This window comes from Gallinula chloropus, assembly GCF_964237585.1.
Source record: "Gallinula chloropus genome assembly, chromosome: 2".
Taxonomy (NCBI): Eukaryota; Metazoa; Chordata; class Aves; order Gruiformes; family Rallidae; genus Gallinula; species Gallinula chloropus.
Genome location: NC_140086.1, coordinates 109,914,049 through 109,929,722, shown reverse-complemented (window position 1 = coordinate 109,929,722; position 15,674 = coordinate 109,914,049). Strand labels below are relative to the sequence as shown.

Genomic DNA, 15,674 nt, shown 5'->3' with positions numbered 1-15,674 from the left:
CCTTAATGCAAAGATCTCACCTCAGAATGTATGTATACACTCTACGATGCCTATAAGCACAGGTGTGATTTGCAGAAAGCTATGCAGCCAGCTGCAACTTAAATCCAGTCCCATGCCAAGCCAGTACAAAGAGTACGCAGAGCATTAAATCTTGTGCTAGCACAGTGAATTGGATTATATTTAACCCACAGAGCCTCATCTTGCTGCAAATGAAATCAGCATAAGCAGAATCAAACCTTTAAATGATAGCTACTGCAGGGATTTGATATCAAGTTCATTACAATTTGTAATAGGCATAAAGCCTAAAGAGTATGACGGATGTAATCTCTGTTTCTCAGTGCGTGGCTCTGATCTGAATTATTTTATTCTGATTAAACTCCCCCAGAATTCAAGTCAAAATCAGGCATTAAACCAAATCAAAACATTTAAAAAGAAAAAAAAGAAAAAGAAAGAGACAAAGGGAATAAACAAAGCCTAGGTGGAAAGGTGGCTGACACTATTTTTGCACATTTTTTCCTGCTATGTGTACATGGGAGTAATCTGCATAGTCCACTACATTTCTGTACTATTACTGATAGACTATAATGCCTCTTGGTATGAGTATGAATCACAGAAATGCTCATGTTGATAAAGAACCATTCCCCAGATTTATCCTACATAAATCATCCACTGCCTTTTCTGATGAGGGAGGGTGAGGAAGGAAGAGCTCTATTACTCCTATGCTCAAAGACCAAAGGGTGTTAGATCCCAGATGGGAGTACAGGTATTTTCTCATGTCTCTGGTAAAATTAGCTACTGCAGATTTAATGCAACAAGTGACAATACACACCCACACATCCTGGATTAGAAAACAACCTGTTGTTTTGAAACTATTATGCTCTTTACTATAGCTCAGGTTTTCATAACACAAACAGTAACTGGATTTCATATTCTACAATACACATACTCTTCCAGAAAATATGACATCTTCACTGTAAACCTTATAAAATTTACATTCTTTCTGCAAAAAGATTTTGTGTCAGACAGAGCAGTGTTTATTTTTGTCAATATTTGAACCCCATAGTCCTCACTTTTGTATTTTAGTATGTGGGAAGATATTAATAATTTACTCATTTTCCCTTTAATTTTTAAAAGTTAGCCTCACTAAAACTGAAATTCTATGAAGGTGCTGGCCTTTGTTAACTACTGTGTCACTTTAGACCTAAATCTTATGGGTGATTAGACCCAGCTTCTTCATTGTTTACTAAATTACAAATGTTTTAAGGATGAGTTCTTTAATTCTCACAGCATCATACATTACATAAGTCACCCAGCCATCTGTCCAGGTTCAACTTATATTAATACAAGTGTGCTTGCTCTCCATATTCCATACAGTTTGGAAAAAACCCCACTAAGTCTATTCAGACTGCACAGACAAAAGAATTTTTTTATCTTAGTTCCTAAGCAACACAGAAAAGGAGATTGAGGAGAAGATACAATATTTTCCTGAAACTTTGGATAGTAGTTGCATTCTTTTGTAGAATAAGAACTACGAAGAAAATCTATGTGCATCCCATTCAGGACAGACAGATCCTCACAGCAAATTTGGTAAAACAGGAGAACCTAGCTAGCGGCTTTTTATCTTGACTATACATTGGTTGTCTACCAGGTTCTGGTTGCAACCAACATCCTGTGAGTCTGATGTTCAGTAAAGCTTCTCAACTGTTAGTCCCATTCACTGCAATGGATGCCCAGTCTGACCACTTATCAGTGTCAAGTGTACACCTCTTACCTGTCTGTTTTGTAACTGTTCACCACCATTGCTGTTGCTCATCAAACCAGTTCAGCCATGAAGTCTTCTCTTTGTGCACAGAAGCATTAAATCAGGGATAAGAAAATTATGCACTCTCACAACTTCTTTTGCTGATACAGTGAGGAACAGACTAACTGTTTTAGTTCTCTAAAACACTGGGTTTTCCTGGGTGAACATGAACACGATCCCTCTCTTGAGCACTGCACAGAGACACCCCCTGCCGAGGCACAGAGCTTTACATCCTCCAGCTGAGACCTTGGCTTGTGCCACACAAAATGAAGGCTCAGAGAACTCCTGTTTTGCTACAGGAGACACTGGGTGGAGATGAGGATGCAGACAACGCATCATGCTTTCACAAAGTAGCCTAAAAGTGTACTCTCTGCATCTCCGCAGAGTCACCACTTCTGGACAACTGAGGGATGTGAGGTATAAAACCTTTGTACCACACTTAAGTAGGTGCTAGCAGCATGTTCAGGAATAATGACCTGAGTTATCAGCAACCTTAAATTAAATTAAGAAGGTCAATAACAACTGAGCTCTTCTGAAAGTCCCAGAGCTAAAAACCTTGGATGAAACATCCTGTCTTTTTAACACTTTTCAGTAGTGTGGCAGGTAATTTTGGTCTGATAGGAAACCACCTGCTTAGTACTAATATAGTTAAACCTGGTTTAGATGTAGACATAACCTGTTGGTGTTCATATCAGAGTGGAAATGGGTTTGTGACTCTTTAGAAAGCTTTTACCCACCTTTCTGCTATTTCCACCTTTTTTTTTTAATAAAACTTAATAAAGACGACAGAAATCCATCACAACCCACCAGAGTCAAGTGTTTGTCAACACTTAATGATAACACTTTCCCTGAAGCAGAACTGAAAATACCCTGAGCTTCAGAGGGAAAGAAGGAATAACAAGTTTTGTGTTTGAGAATCACTTTTCACTGCCTTTTTTTTTTTAATCCATTAAATGTGCAAATATTCTAATATGCATTAAATTTTAATACAATTTGCTTGATTGCTGACTGCTTTCTTGCAAGTAAGGAATTTTTCTGTATAATGAAGTGTGGAAAAAAAAAAAATATCTTCATTTGACCCAGAGCAGGGAAAAGCCTGGGCCAGGTTTATATTACAACTTCATTCCCACAAACACTTCTGACGACAGATAATACCAAGCAATCCAATACCACTATTACACAGCACACTTATTGGTAGGATGAGCTACTAATGATCATTAGCAAACAGATAGTGGTATAAAGTGCTTTGAGTCAAACCTGAAACTGGATATTAAGGGGGAAAAAATAATTTATTGTTCACAAAAATGGATCCTTCAGAACTTAGCAGCCTCACTACTGCACAGTGCCTCTTTTAAAATATATTTTTAATGGGGTCCAATTTTTTAAACTCTTTTCCGGTGTTATGGTTCAGCCCCAGCCAGCAGCTGAGCACCACGGCAGCCACTCACCCCTGCGTTGGCAGGATGGGGAAGAGAACAGGGAGACAAAGACAGACCTTGTGGGTTGGGATAAGGACAGTTTGCTGGGACTGCAGAGTAAATGACAACCTCAGAACTTATAGCTGAATGTACAAAAAAAATGGTGATACACAATGCAGTTTCTCAGCAGCAGCCATACAACTTGGGTCCTGCAGCTCAGGCCCATCAGGAAGCCAGGCTGTCCCTGAGCTGCATACACTGGAGTTGCACCACCCCTCCCCAATTAGTCCCATTTTATACTGAGCATAACACCATATGGTAGAGAATATCCCCTTTGGTTTGGCTGGGTCCACTTGTGGCTGTGTCCTATCCCAACTTCCAGTGAAAATTAACCCTATCCTAGCCAAACCCAGATAAACACTGCCTATTGAAAACTGCCCTCACTATGGTAACCAGAACTGAACAGCACAAGCTGAGTTGAAGCACTGAGCAAAACACAACATGCTCAAACTTGCATTCATCCTGCAGTATGCAAACACATGTTCTTGATCCAAAATATTTGTCTGTATTTGCACCATATTTAGCAGTGTGTTCCTCCATGCCCTGCCATGTTGCCACATCATGACTCCTGGCCATTCAAATGGCACGTGTGGTTGTCAGCTATCCTTCCCGATTTGCTTCTCAGTTTGGCTGTCCAAGCAGCCTGGATCCTGAGCCAGCTTCTGAATTACCATTTATTTTTACCCTGATACAAAACTTTGCACAAGAGATGCTGGCACTGTGCTTGCAACAAGTATGTTCTTGGACTGGTGCAACAGGGAAACATCATGCCAGGATGGTGTTAAGAACAAACCCCTCTGCAGAACATCAGTGAGGTTTGCCTTCTCTGAAACACGCTTTTCACAGCCTGGAAGTAGTGAATTCATTTGAGAGGTTTATTTAGTACAAGAACGGAGGGTAGAAGTAAGTTCAAAAGCCTAGGGGTACACATAGCGCCTTGACTTCACTGAATCTGGAGTGACAGCACTGGTAAGGCAACCAGTTAGGTTAAGTTTTGGTGGACTCAGGTGGAGGTCCTGATAAAAACAAAGCTTATGAACTTGGCCCATTGCAGACTCAATGCTTGATCTTCACACACTGCTCTCTTAATTACCAGACAAATGTGCTCTTTATTTCACCTTCCCTGTCTTTTAGCATTTCCCCAGGTACTCAGCACTGCCCATGTGGGGCATGGTCACTTTATTCCCAGCTTCCCACCACACAGGGAGGACCATGATCAGCCCTGCATACCCCAAGGGAAGAGCCAGGTTCCAGCAGCACCATCTGTCCCTCCTCACATACACATCAGGAGACCAATAAAACAAAAAGAACACTCTGTACTCTCTGAAACCTGACAACATTTGGAGGCTCAGTACTGATTTTTAAATGCACGATCATGTCTTAAGTGTGCTGCTGCATCAGCTATCAAGTAGCCAGATAGCATGACAGAAGTCACATAATTTCTTAAATGGCTTTGATTATTAAGTCTGCAACCACTTCTTTGGTTAGATTACAAGAGAAGACGAGGAAGAGAAAGCAGCAAGGAAAAGGTGATAGGTGAAGGACGAAGAAAAAAGAGGGTAGATGAACAAACATGAATGAAGATGCATCTGCTGGTACTAGCTCTGCCCACACATTTTTTTCTCAGAATCAAGTGGGACAATGTTTAGAGATGTGCTATCAAGAAAGCTACATTATGGCAGTTTGCAAGACCAAGGGGTGTGTTAATTCCTTTACAAATTAATCCAGAAACTATTTGAAAATAATAGAAAGGGCTGTGCTATTTTTTACAACCAAAGAAATTTCTCTGCACTGCTATACTTCCACATTTCTTGATATCCAAATTCCATATTTCAAAGTCATATCTCATATCCAAATGTTTGGCTTATTTTTGGACCTTAGCCAGCCATCTTCTCACTTGGACATTAACCTCATTCTGCTGTGGTTGTTTTGATCTCCTCCGCTACTTAATAGGGGCTATCCCATGAGCAACACTGTTAGAAGGAATGGGAGCCTGTGAGAGCTGGCTATTATTCAAACAGTGCTTCTTCCAAGCACAGGAATGATGCATCCCTTTGAGCAAGAAATCGGGAAGGAGAGGCAGAAGACCTGTATGGATGAACATGGAGCTATTGAGTAAACTCAGTGAGAAGCAGAGGATCTATGAATTGTGGAAAAAGGGTCTGAGCACCTGGGGAGAATACAGGAATGTGGTCAGGGCCTGTAGGGATGCAACTAGGAAGGCTAAAGCCCTCTTGGAAATGAAGCTGGCAAGGGACATAAAGGATAATAAAAAGGGTTTTTTTAGATATGTGAACAGTAAGAGGATGACCAGGGATAATGTAGGTCCCTTGCTGAATGAGGAGGGTGTCCTGGTAACGGGGGATGCTGAGAAGGTGGAGATACTGAATGACACCTTTGCTTTGGTCTTCACTTCAAAGGCCCCCCGGGACCCACAGACACTGGATGAAAGTAGGAGTGTTTGGGAAATGAAGAATTTCCCTCTGATTGAGGTAGGGGAGGTCCAGGAGTGGCACAAAGGGATTAATGCACATAAATCCATGGGCCCAGATGGGTTACATCCACATGTGCTGAGGGAGCTGGCGGAGGTGATTGCTGAGCTGCTCTCTATCATCTTCAACAGGTCTTGGAGGACAGGAGAAGTGCCTGAAGACTGGAGGATAGCCAATGTCACTCCAGTCTTCATAAAGGGCAAGAAGGAGGAACCTAGTAACTATAGGCCAGTCACCCTCACCTCTGTGCCCGGAAAGGTAATGGAACATCTTGTTCTGGACACCATCTCCAAGCAATTGGAAGAGAAGGTCATGAGGAGTAGTCACCATGGATTCACCAAGGGGAAATTGTGCTCAACCAATCTCATAGCCTTCTACAATTTCATGACAGGCTGGGTAGATGGAGGAAGAGCAGTGGATGTCATCTACCTTGACTTCAGCAAGGCCTTTGATACTGTCTCCCATGGCACCCTGATAGCAAAGCTGAGAAAGCATGCGATAGATGAGTGGACAGTGAGGTGGGTTGAGAATTTGCTGTTGGACCGAGCCCAGAGGGTTGTGATTCATGGAGCAGAATCTGACTGGAGGCCTGTTACTAACGGTGTTCCCCAGGGCTCGGTGTTGGGTCCAGTTCTGTTTAATATCTTCATTGACGACTTTGATGAGGGAATAGCATCCACCCTCAGCAAGTACACTGATAATACAAAGTTGGGAGGAGTGGCTGACACGCAGGAACACTGCACTGCCATCCAGCAAGACCTGGACAGGCTGGAGAGCTGGGCAGTTAGAAACCAGATGAAGTTCAACAAAAGCAAGTGTAAAGTCTTGCACCTGGGAAGGAATAACCGTTTGTATCAGTACAGGCTGGGGGATGACCTGCTGGAGAAGAGCTCAGTGGAGAAGGACCTGGGGGTCCTGGCTGATGACAGGTTGGCCATGAGCCAGCAGTGTGCCTTGGTGGCTAAGAGAGCCAATGGGATCCTGGGGTGCATCCGGAGGAGTATAGCCAGCAGGTCAAAGGAGGTGATCCTTCCTCTCTACTCTGCCCTGGTCAGGCCTCACCTGGAGTATTGTGTCCACTTCTGGGCTCCTTGGTATCAAAAGGACAGGGATCTCCTGGAGAGAGTCCAGAGAAGGGCTGCGAAGATGATTAAGGGCCTGGAGCATCTCCCCTATGAGGATAGGCTGAGTAAGTTGCGACTGTTCAGCCTTGAGAAGAGAAGACTAAAGGGGGACCTAATTAAAGTTTATAATTATCTGAAGCAGGGGATGCAGGGGGAATCTGCCAGCCCCTTTTCAATGGTCTGTGGGGATAGGACAAGGGGCAACGGCTGCAAGTTGGAGCATAGGAAGTTCCGCACCAAGATGCGGAAAAACTTTTTCACAGTGAGGATGACAGAGCACTGGAATAGGCTGCCCAGGGAGGTGGTGGAGTCTCCTTCACTGGAAATATTCAAGACCCACCTGGACGCCTATCTGAGTGATATGTCCTAGGGAGCCTGCTTTGGCAGGGGGGTTGGACCCGATGATCTCTTGAGGTCTCTTCCAACCCCTACATTTCTATGATTTTCCACTTGCAGCTTCACATATAATGAATCTGCTCCTCTACTGCTGCCTGAACATGGTGCCACGGTGACCGTGCTGTGGCTGCAGCAACTAGACATCCCTTGTCTGCCTGGGGTCCTTTCAGTTACTAGTGCCCATTCCTCTCCCTGAGTGTTTCTTCCTTGAGCAAGGTCAGATGTGAGGACACCTGCATCAGACCAACCTGCCTCTACATTGAGCCATGCTCCCACATCTCTCCAGGTCTGAGTATACTCATGAATTTTCCTTTGATCTTAGCACCTCTGTTTCCCCTGTGACAGACAAGAAGTGTTAGTACAGATCAGAAAAACATGAGGCAACTAATTAAATTCTTACCTTCTGATTAGGCTCATTAACCTTTCCTTATGATTTTTACGGGACTAAAATTTGTTTTTTACTTATAATTACTGACAGTTTGTTTTGAAAAAAATATTTCATGCTGAAGAGGCATTTGAACAGTAGCCTTGGCACCATGCTGTAACTTCTGGTGAAACCTCAAGTGGACAGGCAGTTGGACTAGATGGTGGTTGTAGGTGCCTTCCAGCTGAACTACTCTATTCACGTAGAAGCATTGTGTTACAAAAGAGAGGGCGAGGAGATAACTAGTGCTATAAACAGGATTAGCAACTTAAATTCAAATTTCCAGAGAAACCTAAAGGTACTAACTCAGCCTTTTCATGCAAGTAATGTTTTCCACAAGCTAACTCAGCCAGCCACAGTTACATACCCATCTATCTTTTCAGGTTTCAGTATAAACAGATATTTAAATGCATCAGTTTCATTAATTTCTATGACTGGTATGTAGGCTCCTAAATTGCTCTGATTATTTCCAAATTTTAATCCAAATTCTTCAGCTGACTCTTGGCAGCTTCTAGCAGATACTGCAAGCTCAGCACGTCCACGCTTCCTCAGTTTTGGAAGAAAAAGTCATTGAAGAAATGCAGTGAAGAACAGTCTTATTTAGTAGATGGGTCACTCAGTGATTCCAAATCAGGGTGCCAAAGGCACATATGCTAAAGTACCATCTTCTGGATGACGTGAAAAACGGAGCGACCAGTTGTTTAAAACTGCTTCATTTTGAGTACTGGCCTGGTCCAGCCCATTCTGAACGATTGCCTCCGTCCCCTTCAGTTCAGTACCCACAGTAAGTGGATGATTTATTTAGCCTTACTTTCTTTTTTTTTAAATGTGATCTGCCATATCAAGTCATTGACATTTACTTCCACCCATTTCCACAGTGTAATCTAAGTATTTCTGGAATTTTGTAAGAACAATATTATTGAATCTCCCTGGTCACAGATTCACGATTACTTTTGTTTAAACTAGGAAAACAGGATGTATCCATCTAGCTCTTGAGTTTAACTCATCTAATGCAAGACAGATAATTTGCCCCATATGAGATGTTTTCATGTCAGCCATCTAGCTTTTGTCATACAAAGGGTTACTAGGCACACATGTACATGGGCACACACACTATTTAGACCATGCAACTAAAATTTCCCCTCGATTGCAAGGAACTGCAGATAATAATTAGAAAAACAGTTTCTGTAGACGAAGGTTTAAGCTTTAGAGCCACTCCATGTTTGTAATGCATATGTTGCATCACTTACTGTGTGTAAATGCTTTATAAACACAATCGAACATAGGGACACGTCAAGTAAAACTGAAGGTGTCTAAATCCTATGCAAGCAGCAAGGTAAAACAACTCAATGCCTTTAAAATCTCTTTAAGCCAATGTGATATTACACACCTGCCACAATGCCATCCTTATTTACACCATCAGAAATGAGGTAAATCTTAGACTTTTAACTTCTAGATACAATTTATTATTGTAATGAAGTACCCAAAACAAACTAACCAAAACCAGTATTGTTGCCCTTTGGGGCCCTTTTTCAAAAATGCTTTTAAAATAATGTTTTAGCAAACATTATGACTTTATGTAGTATAATCATGAAGGAATGCAAAGATTACCAGAAGCGTAGGCATGAGTAGATGTGCATAGCTCATGCCCTAACTACACATGCACACCATGAAGAGGAAAACAAGGACACAAAGTTACATGCTACAGTGAACTACTCTGTCAGGTCACTAACAGCTTTCATTCCCTGCAAATAACCAATGTTTAGAAGCAGTGACATAAGAAACAACCACCACAGATGCAATAACAAGGCCAAAAATCACCAGATGTCCAATTACAATACACGCAGATCACGCCAGATAAATTTTCCCCTTGTTAGTGTGGTTGATTGCTGAAGCAAAGGTTGAGCAGTCCTGCCATCAGGGCCCACCAGCATCCCTGTTTTGCACCCAAGGCACCCATCAGGCTGGAGGCAGCTGCCCTGGGGCTGGCACATCAGCAGCCTTTGCCAAGACACCAAGACCTCAGGAACTCACATTAATAGCCCATGAATTCCTCTGTAAACCAGACCTCTCATGTTTGAGCAGGCATATCTGGAAACAGTACATGTGATTTTTAAGATCATCACCAATGCTTTACCAGATGGTAAGCCCTGACAAAGACAAGCAAATAAATAGTATTTTTAGGCTTCTACTCCAACTACTGACCTTCCTCAGCTCACACCACAGATCTCTTCAAACTATTAGAGTATATTACGTGTTTTACTCAAAAGCAGTTGCAGTCCTAACCTGCAAGAATGGAAATGCACCATGACTTTGGCATTGAAAAAGTCTAGTACTTTATGACCTTGTGCAGTAGATAGGAGTATTTGAAAGGGAAAAATCCATCACTTGCCCGTGACAGCCTCAACCATTAGATTCTTAAGTAATGACATGACTACATATGAGACTTTTCTACATGTTAATCATTGCAATTTTTATTCCTTTAGAGCCCTGCAGAGATCCATGCGAGGCAAAAAGCAAGTAAGGATTTATAGGCAATGAAGTATGAGAAATAGTGATCATAAAATAATCTCTTTTAATTCCCCAGAGCTCTATTACACAGGGCATATAACAACACAGGATGCATGCTAGCAGGGTACAATGCTTTTATTAGCCCTCAGATGACTTTGCAATGCCTGCTGACAACCGTGCCTCCCAAATTCGTGCTGAGAACAGCTTTATAACAAGCCATACTATTAGCTGATATGGATGCTATATATAGTTGCACACAAAACACTTTCCTGCTTGGTTTGATGTCTGCACGCTCCTGTTCTGAGACACACAGCAGTTAAACTGGAGTTCCCTGTGTGGAACATTTATAGCTACTGCCTTTTATTAGCGAAGGTGACAAAACCAAACAGTGTCCAACACAGCCCGTGTCTTTGATCAAACTCGCGCAAATCCTCCCGGACTTTGCCGGCTGCTCATGTCCAGCCTACAGTAAACACAAGAATCGGGACCGAGTTTCCTAAGCAGCAAGCGCCATCAAGCCGCACAACGTTTTTAACCAGCCCCATGACATCATGAGAAGCTCCCCAAAACTGAAGCAGCTGCTGGTCAAGGAGAGGGCCTCCTCCAGCACTCCCCGCTCTGACACCCCGCGAGTTTCTGCCATGCGAAAGGGGGCTTCTGTCACGGCGCCACGGCGGGCTCGGCAGCCCAGCAAGGAGGATCTCTTCAGCCGAGGATGAGCCCACGCGGATATTAAAGGAAATGCAATCCTCTTAGGAGGGCTGGCAGCGGGCGGTGAGGCGAGGCAAACCCTTATTTCCGCGCGCGGGCCGGAGCGGCAACCCGACCACCCCTCCACGGTGCGCAGCCACTCGGCCTATTCGCCCTTGCGGGGAGCCCAGCTCCCCGTGAACAGGAGGAAGCAGCGCTGCTCTCGGGCCTGCGGCAGGTGGACGTCGGCAACCCTCACCGCCCCATCCCCCACACCACCGCTCCGCAGAGGGGAGCGACCGCGCCGGGGACGCCGGGCGGGGGGCGGCTGGAGCGGCTAAATGGGCCAGTTACATAATAACGCGCCCCCCGCCTCCCCCGGCGGCGGCTCCGCACCCCTGCGGACAGGGAGAGGAGAAGCCGCAGCGGCGGGGGCAGAGAGCGAGGGGAGTGATCTCCCCTCGCAGCCCCTGGGCACCGCCACGGGTCCCTGCCGCTTCCTGCCCGCCGGGGCGAAGCCGCCCCTCTCCAGCTCCCCCCGTCCCGCCCCGCGACGCACCTTCTCCTGGGCGCGGTTGAGGCGTTTCTGGACATTTTTGGCGAAGATGCCGGTTTTCATGTCAGCCATGGCTGGCGGCAGGGATCTGGAGGGTGGGCGGGGGGGAAAAAGCAGACGAGGCAGAGCCCGGCGGCGATGAGCGGCAGCGGTGAAGGCGGAGAGGGAGGGATGGCGAGGAGGAGGAGAGGGAGGAGGAGGGCCTTAAAGACACAGAGAGGAGAGGCGAGGCCGCCGCTACCGCTTCAGGTGAGTCGCGCCCCACACACCCCCCACCCCCGCGGCCTGTGCCCGGCCTCTCGGGGAGGTGTCTGTTGGGCCCCCGCAAGGTGGGAAACGTTGTCTCCTGGAGATGAGGCAGTTCCTCTAGGTAATAAAAGCATCAAGAAGATAACGGGGATGAAGATTTCCAGAAGATTTCTAGAAGCTGCCAGTGCTGTGGCAGCTGATGTCCGTTATCTGCTACTGGCACAGACGGGGAGTGTGAGGCATGCATTCATTCCCCTAGAAAAATCCACCATGTCAGAATCACTCTGGGTTTCCAAGCTCCTTCGACATCTCTCACATTGGTTTTGGGCGTTCAGCACAATAACAGGGTGCTATGGTTCAGCACCCCTCGCTGGCCCCGAGGTGGTCTTGCTGGCGTGGCCAGCAGCCACGTTAGCCTCACAGTGCCCATGCAGATGAATGGAAGTGATACACATTGCCTTGCCATTGTGCAGCTCCTCTCGGCATCCTCCCATCTATCTCTTACTCCCGCCTTGGTATAGCAGCCAATGGTAATAAACTGGCTGCAGACTAGGTTCTTTTTTTTCCTGAAATTATCACTTGAGGTCAAAACTAGAGGACAGTCGCAACAAAACACTCTTCCTCCCTTGGTACTCAAGAACCCCAAAATCTTCCAAATACAGAATTGCTCAGCACAGGTCATTCAAAGTTAGCAAAGTCAGCCTTCCTAGATACTGCAGCCCCAAATACACTTCTGGGATTTATTTCTGTTGTTTTGCCAAGCACAGAATTCCCTGATCTGGAGAATAGAAAACCAGCAGGAAGCCCAGCAAAGCCACACAAAGCAAAAGAAGTCCCAGTTCTGAGCCTGTGCCTGTATTATCTACAGGGAGCTGTTCTATGTTTTTAACACTACATTGATTTTTTTTTCGGATTGAAAGAAAACACAAGCCAGAAAGCCTTGTGCCTGCCAAAAGAAAGTGTTTCATACACCCCTAAGTCCAGCTATGCTTCTGAAGACCTTGTATTTCTGATGTATGCCCAGTCCTAGACCTGCATGGCACATTTTCCTGTGGTATTAGGAAGCAGATTTACCATACTAACTGCAGCAGTCACAATATTTATTACAGAATTGTGACCTATATAAAGGTCACTTATATTCTACTTATTACTTCTGTGAGAATTACTTTGTTCTCACGTAAGCATCTTTTAAAATGAGAAAACAAAACAAAACAAAAGCATAAAAACAAAGTTAGCACATCATAGCAACCAAGTCTTTTCATCCAAAAGACTGCAGGCAGCCTCTTGTTAGATCAAAACAAAATCTCAATGTGCACCGGGCACTTCTTTGAAGTAATTTTTCACATCTTCTTCATAGTTTTTCTTTCTGGCTGGTTTGGCATCTGATTCCAAACAGACCATGCCACTTTAATAATAATAAAAAAAAAATCATGAAAAGAGGTGGCCTTAACTTTGATCCCTTGTTAATTTTCTTCACCAGAAGATAACTAAGGTAGCACAGATCAGCAGCACAGAGTGTGTTTCGTTGTTTTTGTGCTATTAGGGGGAGGGAGGACATGCTTATGTGCCCTTTTGTCCATGATGTCTGATATAATGACAGCAAAACCCCCACCACCAAGCCTGAAAATGTTTTGGGTTTTTCCCCCATGGTGGTGGATGAGTGGTGCAGAATGGCTTGAGAAGCAAGGCCATGAGCCTATGAAACAGTTGTCCAAGCAGTCGCCTGTGTATTTTAGTAAGACTAGGCCCCACGCCGTCTTGGTGAGAACAGAAGGGTCAACAATCGGTCAGTGTATTTTTGTGTATCATGCAGCATGGTCACAAGATGTGGGAGTAGGAGGTGTGATAAGGATTCAGTGTTCCTGGGACTGAGAAAGAGACATGATTCCCAGGCTGCAAGATGGGTGGAGTATGTAAATGTAACTTTTAGTTGAGAGCCAATTAAAATACAATAAGTATAACACATGGTAGGAATAGTATAAAAGGAAGTGTGTGCTTGCAATAAAGTTGAAGTGCTTTATCAATCACATTGATTGGCAGCATTCTTCCCTCTCGTCGTGGCAAGTGGCGCCTGAACGGGCCTGTCCCCCACAGAGGACAGGAGCCTGGAGTGCATACGGACCTGTCCCCTGGAGTGGACATGGAGCGGCGAGAGTTTGGGAAGGCACCAGGGGCAGCGACCGGTGAGCAGATCAGCAAATGCCAGACATGTGTGCCTGATCGAATGCTTGGGACCGTCCTGAAAACGGGGGCTCGTCATGAGGTAGCCTGATAGCAGGGTCCCGCCATCCGGGACTACAAACATGGAACGAGCTGCACGAGGTGGAGCTGCCAGGAGTCAGCACCACCAGCTGCCAAGAGTCGGCAGCATGATGGAATCTCCATGGAGCACGAGGTAGCCTTTAATTTATTCTTATGCTTTTTAGAAAAAAAAAAAGCACTGAGAAAAAAAAGTCCACTGAAAGAAAGGCTGCCTACTTAGCAAAAGGATTTTTGATAGCGGTCATTGAAACTGGGCATTTTACTTTAAAAATGTAACCTGGAAAACAGAAAATCCCTGTTTGGGCTGATTACTAGCTACTTACTTAGAAAAAAAATTGCCCATTTGCAATGTATAATACAGGCGTAACTGACTACGGGGCGTATAAACCCTTCCACAAGTTTGTGGACCATGCAAAAATTTTAAGAGATTGGGTTTTTTTCAAAAGGTATTATTGGGTCTTGCTTCCACAAGGTATAAAAGTTCACCACCTATGTGCCAGGCTTATGTAGCCTGGACACTTGCTCCAGTATGAAAAACGCATCCTGATCTAATCTTTTATCATTACATGGATAAGAATTTGATTACAGAAAAAACTTGGACATTGAAAGTTTGATTCATGAGTTACCAGCACAAGGGATTGGAGATTATTATGTTTTCTGGCAGTGTGAGCTACTGCACAAATGGGAGAATCCAGTAAATGTACTCTGCTATAGCAGCATTTGGCTACCCCGTGAAATCAAACTGGACAACAGCTCAGAATATATGGCACGAACATTGCCTACGTTACAGGGACGCCACATTTGCCTACAGGCAAAGCCATGGTAGAATGTATGAACCAATCTCTCACAAAGCTCTTTATGTTTTGAACTATTTATGTCTCTCACAGAACAGTTTGGTACCTCCAATGGTGAACCATGGAGTAGGTTTAAAAGAAGGTTTGAGGAAAAAAAAAAGGTGGAAAAAGGGAGAGAAAAGTCGATGTCAGGTGTTATTAAGAATGAAGTTACAGGTGCTAACTTGGGAAGGAGATCTGCCTGTGTCATTACAGATATGGGAGCCCAGCGGATAAAGCCGTGGATCCAGAAGAATTCAAGCTTGCATGAACCAGGACAAGATCCTGATCCCAGTAACTGAAGTCAAGTGTTCCAAGTGCGGCCACAGTGGACTGAACTTTGCTGCAGGATTTTTTAAATGATCTAACAGTCTTTGAAAAATGCATGTGTTTGTGCATGAAAATTAGGGAAATAGTGATTTCTGAACAGCCTAATGTCACAGATTGCAATCAGTGCCTGCAGGAAAACGTGAGGCTGATGTTATCTGCACTTATGACACTCCTGATTGGCAAAACAAACAAATACAACGGCAAAGGTATCAAGGCACTTACAATTGGTTTCATGACTGGGGAATTTCATGATGGATATTGTCAATGGTCAAATTTAGATTACTGGATTTGTTAATTATGGTACCTGTCTTACATTTACTGTCATGTTTATTGAGCTTTCTGCAGAGACCTCAAAAAAGCAGTTTTTGTAACACAGATACTAAAAAGGAAAAAATTGGCAAGGAGGATAATGGGCTAGTCGGCGGGCGGCCTAGCTCTCCTCACAGAAGACAATATCCTTGAATTCCCATAAGACATAGCCTTCTATGATCTCTCATAGCCTTCTATCATCTCATAACAGGCTGGGTA

General features: G+C 44.4%; 1 protein-coding gene across 1 annotated transcript in view; it reads right to left on the bottom strand.

Annotated features, from left to right (window-relative positions):
• The window catches only part of AMPH (amphiphysin), a gene marked incomplete at its 5' end in the record, with an annotated part of 110,557 nt that extends 99,013 nt beyond the window's left edge, over positions 1–11,544 (bottom strand). Inside the window, one exon of the mRNA XM_084280548.1 lies at positions 11,476–11,544. Coding sequence (XP_084136674.1) covers positions 11,476–11,544 — 69 coding nt within the window. The remainder of the gene's footprint in view (positions 1–11,475) is intronic.
• Positions 11,545–15,674: the final 4,130 nt, after the last annotated feature.